Raw genomic sequence first — 20,614 nt, 5'->3', positions numbered from 1 at the left:
ATGAAGCAAAATTCAAATGCACATATCAGAGATTCTCATTTTAAACAATCATCCAAAATATTTTCCGAAGCCAAATACGCATATTTCAAGTTGAAAAATGCTTCAGAATATTTCCACCGCACACATGCTGATCAAAGATTCCCAATTTAAACATACATATAAAATATTTTCCAAAACAAGATACACATATCAGGAATTGAAAGTGCGTTAGAATATTTTCAATGCACACACACAGGTCAGAGATTCTCATATATATATTCCAAAGCCCAAAACCCGCAGATTAGAAAGTTTGAACACTTTAGGTTCACGCATATGGGTCATGACGTAGTATGTCACATGCTTGATACCCAATACACTGCTAGTATCGCAAGAACCCTACAAATCATACCAAACCCTACTTCAGAAATCGCAGACCCCCAACCTCTTTTTTTTTTTTTCCGATTAGAATTCACAGCAGCTGAAATCCTCCAAATCTGTCGATTTGGGAGTTACGGAAACCCAAAGCAAACTTGAAGGATAATACATCTGTAAGAACACCGAAACTCTACCAAACTATTGCATGAGATACAAACCTATATTCCCATTCTTATTTGAAATCAAAAGAGAACCCGTACCTTTGAACCAGTGTTTGGGGGTTGCTGCCGTGAGAGAAGGAGGTCGCCGACAGCGGTGGTCCTGCTCTCGCGCACACAAACAAGAGGGAGAGAGACGTCAAGGAGGTCGTTGATGGCTCTGGTTGCTGGTGACAGCAGTTGGGGGACTGACTTCGTCGATCGGCGTCGGTGGTTGCCGCACACAAGGGAAAGGACAGGAGAAAGGGGGAGAGAACGAGAGAGATGAGAGGCAGAGATGAGGAGGAGAGGTGTGGGAGGGCGAGACTCGGAGACCCCCCTCTTGTAGGAGAGTGCCCGAAAAATGAGGAAACCTCCCCGGCGGCTGCGCATCGCCCCCCTCTCCCCCCTTTGCGAATTTGGGGTTCTGCTGTGTTAGGGTTCATTCAGAACCCTAACTGTGCGTTTTATCGGGTGTAAGCCTTTTTTTTCTTACGTTTTACTTACCTGCTACGCGGGGTGCGGTTCGGGTCTAGGTCCGTGACCCGGGTCCAGCCACAGTTTTGGACCCGCACCACCCACGCGATATGGATCCACGGGTTGGATCCGAATGGATCCAATCGTGGATCCCATGATATACTTACGTAAAATATATATATGTGTCATTTTTTTTTTCTTAAGTATATATATAAGGTATTATACCTATCTACATAGAGATCATATCTGGATCTTGGATCCGGAATGTGGATCCTAGGCCCATTTACGTATTATTTTAAATAATTCTCAATTAAATAATTAAATTAGTTAAATTTATTGCATTTATATATACATATAAATTTATACGATATAAATTATATATATATATAAAGACCCCTTTATGGGTCCTGGATCCGAAACTTGGATCCCAGGCCCAAATCAAAATAATTTACCCATTATAATAAAAAAAATTCAAACAAATAACAAAAAATACGGTTATTACATGCAGGCCACACCATTCATGATCAATTTCATTCATATCATCATAGTCACATCTAATTATTTTCAGGTTCATGCGTATGACATGCACAATTGCAAACTGATTGGTTTAGAATCAGATCTATGTATCAAATAAAAAAATACATATTCCAATCAGATTCATGGACATGATCATCTTCATGTGCATAAATCGGCTATGCAGAAAATTTTCAAGAGTCGATCAGATTCATGTACATGCTTTATTCATGTGCACAAATCGGCAAAACAGAAAATATCAATATGCTGATTAGGTTCATGTACATGTATCGACCAGCAGAAAACCATTCACTGCTGGTCAGATTCATGTATATGATCAGACTTATGTACATGTATCGAATACTCACAAATATCATCAGCTAGGCTGATTCATATACATGCATGGATCAGCTACATATGTATGAACAACAACTGGTCTGATTTATTTACATGATTAAATTCATGTATATGGGTCAGCCAAACATAAGTTTTCATATTCCATAGCTGGCTGATCCATGTATATGATCAAAATCATGTACATGGGTCAGCAAATTCAGCTGGACAGAACAAAAAAGTAAACAGTTGTCAGACACGAAATAAACATGTTAGCAATTTACTGGGCTTATACATCTCATCCTGCTGGTCTGATCCATGTACATGGGTCTGCCAGACCTGAGGAAACATGTAAATAGGCTGGTCTGATCCATGTGTATAATCAGAATCATGTACATGGGTCTGTCAGACTTGAATATACATCTAAATGGGCTGGTCTGATCCATGTATATGATCAGAATCATGTACATGAGTCGGCCAGACCTGAATATCTTGCTCAAAAGCTAAAAATTAAAATTAAAATAAGATATACATAACAAAAAATATTGGCAGGACTGAAATGCACATATTTTTCTTTAAGCAATGAAATCGACAATCTGGACTACCTGTATTTTCTCAGATACATGAACAGGTAAATCGTTAAGTCTAAACCATATGCATAGTTTCATATGCATGAAAAATAAACAAATCTGAACCAGGTATATATATTTAGATGCATGATCAGTGAAATAGACAGATCTGAAATATATATACATGAATATATTCATTTTGCATGAACGTGAAACTCAACAAACCTGGATATATATATATATATATATATATATATATATATATATATATATATATATATAGAGAGAGAGAGAGAGAGAGAGAGAGAGAGAGAGAGAGAGAGAGAGAGAGAGAGATTGCTTGAGCATGAGAAATTCGACAAATCTGAACCACATGAAATCTTTAAGATGCATGATCAAGAAGGTCGACAAATCTGAGTATATATATATACATATATTCGGTATGTATGAATAAGAAAAAATCGACAAAACCGATCTACATGCATACTCTTATAAGCATAAGCAATAACATAGACAGATCTGGATCATGCACATATTTTTAGATGCATGAGTAGGGAAAATCGATAAATTTGAAATATATTTACCTATATATATATATTCAGATGCATGAATAGGGAAAACCGACAATCATGAAATAAATAAATTATATATATATATATATATATATATATATATATATATTTGAAATCAGATTTCCCTTTTTCCCCTCTAAACTCATGCTTAAATCAATTTATATGATTCTCTTTCCCGAGCAAATTAAGAGAGAAACCCGTACCTTGAATCGTAGATAAAAAAAACTAGAGAAAAATCATCGATGATGATTTTTTTTCTTCTTTTCCCTTTTTTTTCTCTCTTTTATTTTTCTTTTCTAAACCACATGATTTTTCTTCTTTTCTTGTTTTTTCTCAACTCTCTCTCTAGAACACGAGTTCTAGAGAGCGATCTCTCTAGACCCCTTTTGTATGTTTTTTCTAATTGTTCTAGAGAGGGGGTGATGTCTCCTCTAGATTCCTCTCATATAGGTAGAGTTCTACCAAGTATAGAACACCACTCCCTAACCTCCTTATCTTCTAGATTATTTTTAATATTTATTTTATTATTATTTTTAATTTTTTTAAGGAATATTCTATAGGGGACGACCCTTCTGGAAGATCCTCATGGGGTAGAGTTCTACCCCAGGGAGAACTCTGTATCATACTTGCTTTATTATAAAGTTGTTTTTAAAACTTTAAATTTACCTTAGTTTTAAAATTGTCATGGATGGATTTCATATTTAGATTGGATCCAAGATCCAAATCCATACCCAAATGCAAATGGATAACTTGGACCAAACCCTAATAGGGATGGCAGTGGACCTGTAACGCCCCAAAAATCCAGGACTTGTAACTTTTAGAATAGTTTATAAAGCTTTGAAATCATACAATAATCAGAGTTTAAATAGTACTTCAGCGGAAAATGATATTTTTAAAACCACAAGTCAATGGACCTTGAGCGCATTACAGCGTAAACTTTTCTTTACCGAATTCCGCACAACTATTTCAATCAAATGGTTTTAAAATGCAATTTCAATGATGAATAATTTGTTTGTTGAAACCAAGAAGAAGTTTACTAAAATAGTTTTAGTAACTCAAGGTTTAATAAAAAGAGAAATATTGAAATACCCTTTATACCAAATTTACCAACATGTTCTCAGGAGCGAAACGTCAGGGAAAAAGCTCTATCTTGATCTCATCACACCATCGTGCCATCGCAGACTGTATTACCTATCCAATACCTGCCCATAAAATGCGTCAGTTTCACTAAAAACTGGTAGGTGCACAGGCAGGACAATATAGAACATAATTAAGCAGAATAATTTAATATGTCAAGTAGGCAGGCAATTATATAGCAATTTAAATTCAACAGATTCACGGAGCAACTATCATGAGCACAATGCTAAAATTATTACAAGCATTCTACTCGCACAAGTAGGCTAACTATTACAAGCAAAGAACTGCATAAGAAATTTAACCAGCAAAATACAATGATTCATCAACCACACACACAATTCCATAAGTATTGAACCGGTGGTGCATCATAACTTTCATATACGCATAACTCAATATTAACTTGGATCATATGGATCTGATCCAGTGTGATCCAATCTAGACCCGGTCTTATCGAGGCGGGCCTTTTTTGAAAAATGCGATTTTTGGGCCAACCGTAGCCCGAGTTCAGAAAAGTGAAATATCGATGAATTCAGAATTTTGAGACACATCTGAATATATATCCTGAATTTCGCCTGAATTTAACTCGAATTTCTACTGAATTTTGCTTGATTTTAAAGGTCAAAAATAAAAGTTTTTATCATAGCTTGTTTGGCTCGTTTAGGTCTTGTCAATGAGACCTTGGCCGAACCCAGATTCAATTAACACCACCTAATATTGAGTATTTTACCGATGTTACGACACTTAGCCAATTTTTTCTAAATTCCAACATTTAATATAGTATAAACATACACGATATTACACTAGAAGTCAACCAATGTTGACTAATCATATATATACATACAATATATAATGTATATAAATATATATTATATTATATTGTATATATATAATATATATTTATATATATATATATATATACACGGATACATACTTATATATGTACAAAAGAATACATCTATCTTAACTCTAAACACATCTAACAGTTTGGATTTATCATAAAACGCTTCAAAGGGTCTGAACAAGAAAAGAGGGCCTAATATGTTCAGTTCTCATATATATATATATATATATATATATTCAAAAGCGCTAGGCAGTGACTAATCGGTACCCTAATTAAAATATAAAAAATACACAAATATACAACAACAACAACAACAACAACAACAACTACGCCTTCATCCCAAAACAATTGGAGTCAGCGATATGAACCAAAAAAGAAATTCATTTTGGGTCTTCCACATGAATCCTTTTCCTCCAATCATTTCTATCCAATGCCATGTTCTCGGTGAGGTTCAAAGCATTCATATCCTTTCCTATCATCTCCATCCAAGTCTTCCTAGGCCTACCCCGACCTCTTTTAACTAATATATTTTCCCATTTCTCCAACCTTCTAACTGGAGCATCATTAGGCCTTCGCCGAATATGTCCAAACCACCGTAAACGATTCTCTCGCATCTTATTTTCAATGGGTGCAACACCTACCTTCTTACGTATCTCCTCGTTCCGAATCTTATCTTTTATTGTATTTCCACACATCCATCTAAGCATCCGCATCTCAGCTACACTCATTTTTTGAATATGATGTCTCTTGGCAGCCCAACATTCCGTACCATATAGTAAAGCGGGTCTAATAGTCGTCCTATAAAACTTTTCCTTCAACTGCAATGGCATTCTACGATCGCACAACACTCCAGTTGCACTTTTTCATTTCATCCACCCAACCTTTATCCTATGATTTACATCTCCATCAATTTCTCCATACTTTTGAATGATGGATCCCAAATATTTGAAATAATCATTCACCGGTATTTCTTGCTCACCAAGCTTCACTACACTCCCATCACTAATTCATTGCTTACTAAACCGACATTCCATATATTCAGTCTTACTCTTACTCAACTTAAAACCTCTAGCTTCCAATGTCTGTCTCCATAATTCTAACTTAGCATTAACCCCAGCTCTAGACTCATCAATCAAAACAATATCATCAGCAAGCAACATACACCACGGTACATTTTCTTGAATTGATCGCGTAAGCTCATCCATCACTATCGCAAATAGGAAAGGGCTTAAAGCAGATCCTTGATGTAACCCAACCGTTATCGGAAAATTGGTTGTCACCCCTCCACAAGTGCAGACATTGGTTACTACTCCTTCATACATATCTTTAATTATACTAATGTACTTGAGAGAAACACCTTTCTTCATCATTGTCCACCAGAGAACGTCCCTAGGCACTCTATCGTATGCCTTCTCTAAATCAATAAAAACCATATATACATAAAAATATGTTTAATTCTTTTACTAATAAGATGTTTTCATTCCACAAATACAAAATTACACATGCTTTCACAAAATATGTTAATATACATAACCAAAATATACATATATATATATATATATATATATATATAAAATAGTAAACACACAAATATGTATATATATATATTTTCAATTATTCATAGCATATTCAGTATAATCAGCAAAATATGCTTTAAACCTTTCATAAAAGCACAATAACACATACATTTATAAATAACATATTACATAATTCATAATACTAAACATGCTTTCAGTTTCAGGCTTTTATAGAAAAAATCATCAGAAACAAAGTAACACACACATATATAAAAAACATAATCAATTAAAATTAACTGTGCATGTGCATGCTTTCAATGTTTCATAGAAAAAATCCCAAAAGCAAAGTAGCACACACACACACACATATATATAAAATAACTAAGCATGTTTTCATGATTTCACATAACCAATCACACACACATATATAGTTATATATATACAAAATAATAAAATATATATAAGAATAATAAATGATTAAACTACCCTCATGCCTAGGCGGAGGCAGCTTAGTCGCCGACTAGGCGCCTTAGTTGGTGCCTAGTCAGCAAAATTGGTACCTTCTAAGGTACCCACCTAGGAATTGCAAAGCCTATGCATTTTACTTATGCCTAGATCGACTAGTCGGTGCCTAGTTGGGGCTTTTGATTATATATATACCCTCCCCACAACCCCACACTCAAGTTTTTTTAAAGTGCCGCATCGCTGCATCCGCATCCGCATCCGCACCCGCACCTATGTGACAGTCTAAAAACTATGATTTTGGACGGTCCTAACAGTGACCTAACAAAACAGTGACAAGATAATCCTCGTTCTCTCTCTCTCTCTATCTATATATGCATATGTATGTATGTAAGTATATAGAGTAATCAGATGGTGTACCCCAAATTTTGGTGTGTGTTCAATATTATGCAATTTCATGAATTTTGTGACATGTTATACTAAATTACACACTTTATCTATAGTTACCATCATATGTTTGTTACTAAATTTAACTATTTATTGCCAAATTTTTGCTTTTCTTGATGTTTTATTTTTTTTATCCCGCCTAAGCCTCGACCAGTTCTGCGTAGGCTTTGACTAGTCATTTTAAGGGTCTTCCGCATAGGCTCCGACTAGCACTTTTGACAACTAAGATTTTGATAGAGAAAAAATTGAATGCTTGAATATGTAAAAATTAAATCAAGTGGGACAGAAAATCAGATTGTAGACATTTTCACAAGGGCCTATCAGAAGCAAGACATTAATAGTTGAAGAACAAGTTATGCTTGTTTATACACGATGTACAACTTGAGGAGGCATGCTAAACCGACTAGGGCTATTTTCATTTTGCTTGCCAGGGGTAGACTTCTAATTTTGCTCAAATCATCTAATATGGGTACAAATTCGCAGTCTCATGAACTTATGCTTATTGTATTTGTGGAGGGATACTTACTGCAATAGGAGATCTTATTGTCTTAAGAGTCTTATTTGATGTGACCTATTGTAGTAGGGATTTTTTTATCTATAAATAATAGAGGCCACTGGTTTTGCCTTTAACCTGAAAAAGGAACAAGGGGTCAAAAGCCGCCCCCCTCCATCTCTTTCCTCCATTCATACCAGTTTATAGAGTTCAAGCTTTTCCAAGTTTGAGCTTGTCTTCAAAGCTTTCCCAAGCTGACTGGGGGTATTGTCTTCTTTTGTACCTTGTCTAATAAATAACTCAAATTTGCTTGTGTATTCCCCTAGTTGTAATAGAGGTAACTGTAGAACATGCTAAGAATTTCCTCTATCCTTTTCAATAGGTGCTAGCAGTTGACAATATTGGGAATTCTCTATCATCAATGCCGTGGTGGAACTAATTCACCAGCGGTTGAACTGTAGCGTTATGTACATGCTAATGCTAGAATGATCAGGAAATAAGTCACAAGTACTCAGTCTAGAGTTTGTGCTTTCCTGTGTCTTTGTGTCTAGTTCAGAACTCTCCTAGCTTTTGTACCTTGTTAATTGCTCGATAGGCTTTAGATCCCACATTTGGCTTCTATGAGTAAAAGTCTACAGGCTAAGGTGAAGGCACTTGTGTTTTGAATGTTGAAGAATGAGTGGTTTGTTCAGAAGAATTTAGCATACTGGAACCTTTGGTCTATGAGGGGTTTTCACCCTTGCTTTGATGACCTAAGCAAGGCTTTTAGGGTTTCTTTTCTCTATGTCACAGGGACTCGACAAACTAGGTGCTGCACCTGCGTCGATGCGACGCGGGTGCGGTCAACCACACCCTGGGTGTGGTCAACGCACCTAGGGTCAATTGTGTCTAATTTTTAGACTTAATTTTTTTTTACGCCCGATGAACTTTGCTGCTGAGGGAGGATTAGGGCAAAATTTTGCCCTAATCCTCCCTTCCTCTCCTCCTGAAGCCTCTGTCAGACCGCGCTGCCGCCGCCGCCGCCCGCGCCGCCTCCACCGCCCGCGCCGCCGCCGCCGACCGCTCCGCCGACCGCTCCGCCTCCGCCGACCGCTCCGCCTCCGCCGCCCGCGACGCCGCCGCCGCCGACCGCCGACCGCCGACCGCCGACCGCTCCGCCTCTGCTCTCCTCCTCAGGTACACTCTTTGCTCTCCTTCTCTCCTCTTCGAGCCCTCCCCTGCACAAAGAGGGCGCAGGGAGGGGGCTCGGTCCCTCCCCTTTCAACAGGGAGCGTAGTGAGGGTCTCGACCCCTCCCCTGCATAAAGAGGGCGCAGTGAGGGGGCTCGGCCCCTCCCCTGCACAAAGAGGGCGCAATGAGGGGCTCGGCCTCTCCTCTGCACAAAGAGGGAGGACAGGGAGGGGGCTCGGCCCCTCCCCTGCCAACAGAGATTGCAGGGAGGGGGATCGGTTCCTCCCCTGCACAAAGAGGGAGGACAGGGAGGGGGCTCGACCCCTCCCTTGCACATAGAGAGCGCAGGGGCCCCTCCCCTGCCAACAGAGAGTGCAGGGAGGGGTCTCAGCCCCTCCCCCGCACAATGAGGGAGGACATGGAGGGGCCTCGGCCCCTCCCCTGCACACAGGGAGGGGGCTCGACCCCTCCCCTGCACAAATTATATATATATATATATAATTTTTTTTTGCCGCACCCAAGTTTTTTGAAAGTGCCGCACCCCCGCACCCATGTGACATAGCTTTTTCTTTTTTCTTTTGGATCAGTAATATCTCTAAACCAACCATGCTGCTGATTATTAACTTGAGCTTTGAATCCTTTTGCCAACTCATTCAAGCGTCATTTAGACTTCCAAGCCTAGCCTCCCTATGCTGAGTTCGGTTAGAACTCAAGCTTGATGTGGGATAAAGGCATGTACACACAAACATGAACATACACATGTTTGTTTGAAGAGTTGATATATGATGTCCATTCATTGGTTTTATGAGTCAGTACAATTTTATGTGCAGGAATTTTCTTTTTTTTACTTATGAACGTCCTACTTTTTGGTTGTTAAAATATCATAGTTTAGGGAAATAACATAGTTTTAATTTATATTTTCTGGTTTCATGCTGGGTAGTAATTAATAGTTTTTGATAGATGCCTTCTCCAGTCTAACTTTACCTTTCTGATAAAACATTGCTGATGACTTGTTTACAGTGTTTTTTTGACACACCAGGACTCATGCTGAAGCGAGGTGGCTACCCCTATAGAACAGATGTGACTGTCCGTGTGGAAAGTGCTTGGAGCTCTGTTGAGTTATATGATTTGCTTATAGTTCTGTTTGATGTTCACAGGCATCTCACAGCGTAAGGCTGCACACTCTTTCTTCTTATAATGTTCATATATGTTTTTTATTTAGCTTAGGGTTACTGGAACTACCATTCTTGCCTAAGAGATGCACTGTGAAAGTGCAAGAACAGCGATTCTGAGGTGTTGTGGAAGATGCTTCTTATCATGTTTCCTGCAGCACCACCCACATTTGGGGAGCATGCTTCTCAAATGTGGAAATCTGACTTTTTATAGGAAATGGGCGTTTGGGGTGATGTTTTTGTAAGGCATCCAACATCAACTGAACTAGTTGCTGGGAAAACATGATGCAAGCATTAGCTGTAGTGCAGATTTTGGTCATATAGATGATGATTGGTGAAAGGGAACTCTTCAGGTAATTTTTCAGTTAGCATCTGCCATCATCCCTTCTCCCAGCACTTACAGCCCCTTTTTTCTAGGGCTTTATGGATAGCAGCAGCCTGTTCCACATGGCAGATATTGGTAGCTACTAACTCGAAAAGAAGATTTTGGTTTTAGCAATCATTCATCTTTATCACAAAGATGAGTAATCAGTCCTTTGTCTATTCTGGGAATAGGGTGAATGGGAAAGCGAACTGGTCAGAGTCAAATCAATCTAACAGGCTATTATTGCTCCATGGGTGAGAGATCAAGGAAAATTGAGAAGTTATTTGGAGGTGTTGGTGATTCTTAGCTTGGTGCACCATTTCGCTTGAAAGGAATTGCCTTAGTTTTTGGAAAATCTTCCAGCAACCCGTTATAATTTATATAAGTATCTTGTGCTTTTAAAAGTATCTTCAACAAGATACTATGATCAAGACTTTAATATTCTTGATGATAAGCACGTGCACACACACACACACAATAAGAATTCTTTCGAACACTTGTGCACAACGGCACAATCCACTAAATCTCACAAAGCATAAAAATAAGGAACTTGTATTGAAGAAATTGGAGAGCATAAGCTCCACAAAGAATACTTTACAAAGGGGAGAAGACCCCTATTTATAACACAAAAGGGGGGCCTTGGAGGGGCCCCAATGTGATCATTGAAGCCCCTCCAACGATCACATTTCCGTTGGAGGGGCCCAGCGAACATATTGGGTCCCTCCCAAGGCAAACCAAAAAGGAAAAAAGAAAAAAGAAAAAAGAAAAAAAGTAAAAAAGTAGAAAATAAAAAAGGAAATTATATGCACATTCCAAATGGAATATGCGTAAAAATGAAAAAGACTAAAATACCCCTATGACTGACATATATTTATATATATATAATTAGATAGATACATATACATATATATTATATATATATATGTATATGTATCTTTCTTTATATATATAAAATATATATGGGCATTACAATGATAATGGATTATAATTTAACACCCCCCTCAAACTTTTAGGGCATGATGACCGAAAGTTTGCCAAGAAGAAAGTTGATGTTAAAATATTATGTTTCTTTTATATATATATATATGTATATGTATCTATCTAGGTATATATATAAATATATATATCTAACTCGATAAGGGTATTTATGTAAATTCACATGTTTTATGCATATTCTCATTTGAGAATATGTTGTATTTGCTTTTTCATTTTCGTTTTGTATTTCTCTTTTTTATTTTTTGTTCTTTTCTTCTCATTAAATGAGATGTCACATGGGGGGCCTCCACATAGGTTGGAGCACCCTCCAACGGTTACTTTTCTAACCGTTGGAGGGGCTCCAACATATGTATTGGAGCCCCCCATTGCTCCAATATAGTATAAATAAGGGTGACCCCCTTAGGCTTCTTTATTCTTTTTGTAAAGCCCCTTTTGGGACTCAAGTTATTAAAGTTGATATTTTTTTATGCCCTTGTGCATGTGTATCCGTGCCTTTGTGCACTTGTGAAAGTTCTCCTTTGTGCACACTTCGTGGTTTCGGCATTGTGTTTATATACAAAATCTCTTTTTATAGAGATTTTCACATGGTATCAGAGCAAGGTCACTTGGAAAAAGAAATCGGTGCGGTTCTTCACAAGTATTGAGTACCTCGAAAAGCGTGCCTTCATCTTTTTGGAAATTGGCGTGAAGACTCTTCTTCATCCAATATTTTAGAAGATTACTACAAGTAAGATTTAAAATCTTATTGTGGTACGTATTTTTTTCTCTCATCTTATCTCTCTAATGGGTGAAAAAGACTCCCATTTTTTTCTTGGTTTCAAGCTAAATGACTCCAACTATCACGTGTGGGCCAGAAATATGGAAGCTCACATTAAAGGAAAAGGGCTTTGGGGTTATGTTCAAGGCTCGATTCTGGAACCGGAGCCTAAAATCACTTTGGTCGAAAGAGGAGAAATAAAAATTCTTGAGGGAGATGAACCAACGAAGGCTCTTGAAGAATATAACAAAAAACATGAGGAGTGAGAAATAAAGATTTTCAAAATCTTGTCATGGATCTTCTCCTCCGTTGAGACGAGAATCAATGCCAATATTATAAAGTTCAAAAAGGCATCTCAAGCATGGGAGTATCTTGAAAAGATGTACACCTCTAAAGACTTGTCTCATAAGTATTATCTCCAAAAGAGGGCGTTAACTCTTCTCCAAGGGGAAATGACTACAAGAGAGTATTTTGCCGAACTCTCTTCCGTTTGGGATGAGCATGCTATGCTCGAACCTAAGTGGAGTGGAGAGGCCATAGAGCTTCGTCATAAGCAATTAGAAGAAGATCAATTTTTTAATTTTTTGAATGGGTTAGGGCCCGAGTTCGAGCAAATTAGATCTTCTCTTCTATCCTCCTTCACCTCTCATTCTCTAGAACATTATTACAAAATTAAGTGGAGAGGAAACTCGGATGGGCATTAGCACGCAAAGTCCAAGTGTTCTTGCAATGCCCACAAATCAAGAAGAATGTGATGGGGTGAATGCGGTTTCTAGGCCCGAAAACAACTTGAGGACATACAAGCCTCCACATTTTAAAAATCAAAATCAAAGATCCAATGGAGGACAAGGCGGTAGAAGAGACTATAGCAAAATTGTGTCACTTTTGCAAGGAACCGGGACACATCAAACCGGTTTGTCCTAAATGGAAGAAATTATTGGTTATGTCTACCACATCCCAACCTCAAAAAGAAGAAGGTGCATCTACTTCTATAAATGAAGCTCTCTCTTTTAATCAAATTATGGAAGCTCTTCAACCTCTTCTTAAGGGAGCCATTTCCGGTGCCGCTGTATCTACTCCTTCCTTTTCAGGTAAAACTTCTTGGCTTTTAGATTCAGGTGCTTCATTTCATGTCTCCAAACTTTTTTTCTCTTTCCAAATATTTTAAAAGTTTGTCACCATCTTTTGTTTCAACCGCGAATGTCACTTCTCTTGAAATTAAGGGGATCGAAAACTTTGAAACTCAAAATTTCTTTATTCTCAAAATTAGATTTATACCTAAATTGAATTTGAGCTTACTTTTTGTCTCTCAACTCTCGGACCTTGGATGTGATATTCAATTTTCATCTAATAAATGTTTAATACAGGATCACCGGTCCAGGAAGTTGATTGGAGAAGGCTCTAGGAAGAGAGACTTTTACTATGTGGATTCTCTTCAAATCCCTAAAACCCCTTTTTGTAATGTGGCCCAACATAAAGACATAAATGTTTGGCACAAAAGACTTTGTCATCCCAACATCACCAAGTTATCCTATTTGCATTTTATTAAAAATCTTTGTAAAAGTACTTTCTCGTGTAATGATTGTATTCTTGGAAAAATGAGAAGTATGCCTTTTGAACAAAAAATTATGGTTACCACAAAACCTTTTGAAATTGTTCATTCGGATGTTTGGGGACCGATACCTGTCATATCTAAGGGAGGCTTTGCCTATTATGTGATTTTTGTGGACGATTTTTCTTGATATTGTTGGATATATTTCCTTAAACATAAACATGAAGTGTTTTCATGTTTTAAATCATATCATATGATAATTAAGAATTAATTTAATAGTAATTTAAAGATATTTAAGACCAATTTCGGAGGCGGATATTTTTTTAATGAATTTAAGAAATATCTTGAAGACTATGGTATTGTCCATCAAAGATCGTGTCTTAAGACCCCACCCACAACAAAATGGGTTAGCCGAAAGGAAGCATAGGCATATCATTGAAACCACTAGAACCCTTCTTATTTCCCAAAGTATTCTAATTTTTTTTTGGGCTGAAGCGGCTCTTGCTTCAGTTTATTTTATTAATCGTCTCCCATCCAAAAAATTAGATAAAATCTCTCCTTTTGAGACTCTATATGAAAAAGAACTCTATTATAATAGATTGAGAGTTTTTGGTTGTAAGTGCTTTGTCCTTACAGATAAGAGTGATATTCTCTCACCTAAAGCCATTCCTTGTGCCTTTCTTGGTTACTCCGAAACCCAAAAAGGGTTTCTATGTTATGATACTAAAAATGCTAAGTTGTATGTCTCAAGGAATGTAACTTTTTTGGAAAATGATAGTGGTTTTGAAAAGAATGAATCTCATTTAGAAAATGCTGACTATTCATTTCTCTTTGATCTTTTATCTAAAGATGATGATATCTTTAGTGATGATGAATCAACATATAACAGTGACAATGAAGTGGTTGAAATCAACAATAACTCTAACCCTACTACCTCTCAAGAAGAAAATATAACTAGAGACCCTATCACCTATACTCATAGAGATAGACACACTTTTAGAAGTGCTATTGGGCAATATAGTGAACCTAGCGAATTTATCCCCTCACATGATTCAAACCCTAGAAGAACCGAGAGAACTAGATGAACTCCCTCTAGATTCGTGTCTTTTGATTCTTTCTCTCCTAAATATCGGGCTTGCTTAAGTGCCATTCACTCATATTTTGAACCGTAATTTTTTGAAGATGCCAAACGATGTATTGAATGGAGAGAAGCATGGAGAGTGAACTTAAAGCGCTTAGAAAAGTCAACACTTGGGAATTTCAAACGCTTCCTAGTGAAAAAAAACTATAGGATGTTGATGGGTGTTCAAAGTCAAAACCAAAAGCGATGGATCTCTTGAGAGGTATAAAGCTCGTCTTGTAGCTAAAGGGTATAGTCAAGAATATGTGATTGACTATGAAGAGACGTTTTCTCCAGTAGCTCGCATGGTTACTGTTAGATGCCTTATCACCATTGCTTCCATTAAAAAATTGAATATTTACCAAATGGATGTCAAAAATGCCTTTCTAAATGGTGATCTTAATGAAGAAGTCTACATGGATGCTCCACTTGGTATGAAAATTCCTAAAATTAAAGTTTTTTTATTTCGTAAAACTCTTTATGGTTTGAAATAAGCTCCCAAAGCTTGGCATGATAGGTTTAACAATATAATGATTGAAAATGGTTTCACTTTATGCTATACTGACACAACATTGTTTGTTAAGAACTCTGATGCAAAAATTGTTATATTACTGTTATATGATGATGATATGTTAATAACAGGTGATGATGTCAAAGGAATCAAGAGCATTAAATCTATCTTGACTTCAAGATTTGAAATGTCAGACTTAGGATTTCTGACATATTTTTTGGGAATTAAGGTTGCCTATTTTCACAGAAGCTATTTTTCGTCTCAGACTAAACTTGCTTGTGAGATTCTTGACATATCAGGAATCACAGATGACAAGGTCTGTCAAACTCCTGAAATAGTAGGTTCAAAGCTGAAGATTGATGATGGGATTCTCCTAAAAGATCCCACACCTTACCGACAATTGGTTGAATCCCCAACGTATCTCCGCATTACCAGGCCTGATATTTCTCATGCAGTACATGTTGCTAGTCAATTTCAACATGCACTTACTACAGTCCATATGAGCGCCATCCTTCGCATTATCAGATACATAAAGGGTACTCTAAACAATAGGGTATTTCTATCTTCTACGTCTGAATTAAGTTTAATTGCTTATACTGACTCTGATTGGGGAGGTGACCTAAATAACCGTCACTCCACCACTGGTTTCTGTATTTTTTTAGGTAAATCATTAATTTCTTGGAGATGCAAGAAGCAGCAAAAAGTATCGCTTTCATCCACCGAAGCTGAGTATAGAGCAATGACATTTACCACCATGAAGATTGTTTGGATTCACAGCTTGTTGGAAGATATGAATATTCAAGTTCAAGGGCCCACAAAATTATGTTGTGATAATAAAAGTGCAATCTACATTGTCAAAAATCACACATTTCATGAGCGCACAAAGCATATCGAGATGGACTGCCACTATGTTCGTGAAGAATATTTAAGAAGAACCATTGACCTTCCTTAAGTTACATCAGAATATCAACCGACAGACTTCTTCACCAAGGCGTTGTGTTCTCCAAGATTTAACTTCTTTCTTGGCAAACTTTCGGTTGTGTCACCCTAAGTTTGAGGGGGGGTGTTAAAATATTATGTTTCTTTTATATATATATTCATATATATAAAGATACATATATATGTATATGTATCTATCTAGGTATATATATATATATAAATATATATATCCAACCTGATAAGGGTATTTATGTAAATTCACATGTTTTTATCTCATTTGAGAATATGTTGTATTTGCTTTTTTATTTTTGTTTTGTATTTCTCTTTTTTATTTTTTGTTCTTTTCTTCTCATTAAATGAGATGTCACATGGGGAGCTTCCAACACATAGGTTGGAGTACCCTCCAACGGTTACTTTTCTAACCGTTGGAGGGACTCCAACATATGTATTGGAGCCTTCCCATTGCTCCAATGTAGTATAAATAGGGGTGACCCCCTTAGGCTTCTTTATTCTTTTTGTAAAGCTCCTTTTGGGACTCAAGTTATTAAAGTTGATATTTTTTTATGCCCTTGTGCACGTGTATCCATGCCTTTGTGCACTTGTGAGAGTTCTCCTTTGTGCATACTTTGTGGTTTCGGCATTGTGTTTATACACAAAATCTCTTTTTATAGAGATTTTCACAGGTGAATCGCGGAGAACACAGAGCTTTGGTGAAGAAATCTGCCAACTGATATTCTGAATTTACATACGGAAGATCTATGATTCTTTTGAGATATGCTTCACGAACATAGTGACAGTCCATTTCAATGTCTTTAGTTCGCTCATGAAATGTATGATTTTTGGCAATATAAATTGCACTCTTGTTATCACGATATAGCTTGGTGGGCCCTTCAACGTTGATCTCCAAGTCTTCTAATAGCTGATGAATCCATACAATTTCCATGGTAGTGGTTGCCATGGCTCGATATTCAGCTTTAGTAGAGGATAAAGACACTTTTTGTTGTTTTTTGTGTAAAAACCAAAAATTTTCGCTAATAAATATATTACGAAATATGCAATTTGGGCCTCAGATCCACATTTCGGATCTAGGACCCATAAAGTGGTCTTTATATCCACAATTATAATAAAACTAATGATAAAAATATAAATAATAAATATTTAAAGCAAATAAATACATATATATATATATATATATGTATGTATAAACCTAATACGAGGATCCACAGTTGGATCCATATGGTAGGGGTAAAGCACGAACCCCACTCGGGGTCGGTTACCGGGTCTCGGGTCCGGACTCGGGCCACACCCGATGTAACGGGTATAAGAGGAAAGAAAAGGGGCAACCCGATAAGGGTTGCCCGATAAAGCAGAAACAGAAACAAGAAAGGGGCAGGGGGGGGGGGGTTACGCAGGGCGTAACCGACCCCGCGCCTCTCAGCAAGGGAAGGGGTTTGGGCTGATAAAGGAGTGGAGAGGGGGTTTCGCCCTCTTCACTCGGTCTCTCTCTTTCTGTTTCTTTCTTCCCATCTCTCTGTCTCTCTCCCTCTCGCACTGTCGATTTGGGTGCGCATCGGAGAAAAGGGCAATCATCGGAAAAGCTGCGGCAAACAACAGCCATCACCGGCCACAATGAGTCTACCTGCCACGGTTGCAGTGAGGAGCGACACCAGCAGCTCTGCCTTCGCGTCTCCAGCCTCCGATCGCCGGAAAATCTTCAAAAAAAGGTACTGCTCTTGTCTGAACCTGGGTGAGGAATCGAACAGGGGTTCGATTCCGTGCAATGATTTGAGATGGGTTCTTGGGAACCCCTTCTTATGGCTATTCTTTTTCTCAAGAATCATGGGGGTGAACCATGGATCACTCTCCTTAGATCGATTTCCCCTTTTAAAGAGGGAAAATTTTGTGTATGCCAATGAATCCAACTGATTTTCTTTCTTGATTGAAATCTTGGTTTCTATTTAAAATTAAATTTGCTGTCTTAATTTGGGTATCGTATTCTTGGGTTAAATACATGAATTCATGTTCGATTTATGTTTGTGTAAGGGTAATACGTCAGGGGCTTAGAGCTGTGTTTTTTTTTCTGAAAGAGTGTTCACATTGAGTTTGTTCCACCAAGTAATGGGTGATTATGAACCTATGTTAGGTTGCCATTATATAGTTCAACGTGTGTCCTGCCTAAAACTTAACTCTGTATAGTGACCTGCGTGCTTCCTTTGTTTTCGGGGGGTTGGAAGCGAGAAAAAATCCGTACCATTAAGCAAGGTGAAATGAGTGTAAGAGATTACTATAGCACTCTTGGACCTTTATGGGATGAGCTATCTCTTCTTGAACCCAAATGGGTATCAAGTGAAGATGTGGAAATGAGAAGAGAACAAATGGAGAAAGAACACTTTTTCCAATTTTTACATGGGCTTAGGCCCGAATATGAACAAGTTAGGTCCTCCCTTCTTCATAGATCAAAACCGCTTCCATTGGAAGATGCCATAGCCGAAATATGCCAAGAAGAAACACGTCTTGGCATGATTAAAGGAGGAGATGAAGTTCTTGCCGTGTCTAAACCCGGCAATCATATGAAAGCATATAAGCCTCCACACTTTGGGAGGCAAAATAACTATAATGGCAATTATAGGACAGCCATTTGCCATCATTGTCAAGAACCGGGTCATATAAGACCTAATTGTCCAAAGATAAATGAACCTTCAAAAGGTAAAGTTGCTATTATTGAAGAAATCCCACAAAAGGAGGAGCCAATGAAAGGGAAAGAGTCCTTTTCCCTTGCTCAACTATCCGAAGCACTTCAAATTCTACTCAAATCGCCGTCAACTTCGGGAGCCGCCATTGCCTTTTCTTCTCCTCCAGGTACGCCTTCTTGGATTCTTGATTCTGGAGCATCTTTTCATATGACCCCTATTGAAAATGGACTATCCAATGTATGTAGCAACTCCAAAAATTCTTTTGTTTCCACCGCCGATGGTACCTCTTTACAAGTTAAAAGTTTTGGAACCTTAGACTTTTCAAAAGATTTTTTTGTGCCAAATGTAAGAGTAGTACCTCAACTAAATTTAAATCTTTTATCTGTCTCTCAAATATGTGATCATGGATGTAAAATCTCCTTCTCAACCAAGGATTGCTCTATACAGGATCTCCAGTCCGGGAAGCGGATTGAGCAAGGCCATAGGAGGGGAGATCTCTACTACATGAACAATTTGAAACTTCCCACTAACTCATTTTGTAATCATGTTCAAGATAAAAATATAGAAACTTGGAATCAAAGACTTGGACATCCAAGCTTCTCAAAAATATACTCCTTTCCTTTTGGAAAGAAATTTTGTAATGAGAAACATTTTGTTTGCAAGAGTTGTATTTTTGGAAAAATGAAATCCACCCCCTTTCCAAAGAGAACATTTGTGTCCAAAAGACCCTTTGAATTAGTTCATTCGGATGTTTGGGGTCCTTCTCCGGTCATATCAAAAGGAGGATACTCATATTATGTTACTTTCATTGATGATTTCACTCGATATGTGTGGATCTATTTTCTCGATCTAAAATCCGAAGTTTTTAATTTCTTTAAAAAATTTCATATGATTGTCAAAAATCAATTTTCAACTAATATCTCCATTCTTCGATCCGATTCCGGTGGAGAATATCTGTCAAATGAATTTCAAGAATATTTGGAAACCAATGGAATTTGTCATCAAAGGTCATGTCCTAGGACTCCCCAACAAAACGGTCTAGCCGAGAGAAAACATAGACACATCTTGGAAACCACTAGGACTCTTCTCATTTCCAAAGAAATTCCAAAATGCTATTGGGCCGAAGCCGCCTTAACCTCCACTTACTTGATAAATAGAATGATATCCTCATCCCTACAAAATATATCTCCATATGAAAAACTTTTTGAAAGAACACCCGATTTTAATAGATTAAGAATTTTTGGGTGTAAGTGTTTTGTTCTTACACATAAAAGAGATAAGTTATCTCCCAAAGCTATCGAATGTGTGTTCTTAGGATACGGAGAAAATAAAAAAGGTTTTAGGTGCTTCGATCCCAAAAGTAACAAACTATATGTATCCAAAGATGTTACCTTTTTAGAAAATGAGAACGGCTTTGAGAAAAACAAA

At 37.5% G+C, this 20,614-nt stretch overlaps 1 protein-coding gene across 1 annotated transcript in view; it reads left to right on the top strand.

Moving 5' to 3' along the window:
- Nucleotides 1-20,614, top strand: part of LOC149845778 (GTP-binding family protein) — a 72,974-nt gene that overhangs the window by 9,266 nt on the left and 43,094 nt on the right. Inside the window, exon 3 of the mRNA XM_089995997.1 lies at nucleotides 10,103-10,251. Coding sequence (XP_089852123.1) covers nucleotides 10,103-10,251 — 149 coding nt within the window. The remainder of the gene's footprint in view (nucleotides 1-10,102; nucleotides 10,252-20,614) is intronic.

The sequence above is a fragment of the Nuphar pumila genome, chromosome 2 (genome assembly GCF_984573655.1).
Source record: "Nuphar pumila chromosome 2, dmNupPumi1.hap1.1, whole genome shotgun sequence".
NCBI lineage: Eukaryota > Viridiplantae > Streptophyta > Magnoliopsida > Nymphaeales > Nymphaeaceae > Nuphar > Nuphar pumila.
This window is presented reverse-complemented; position numbering and strand designations above follow the sequence as displayed.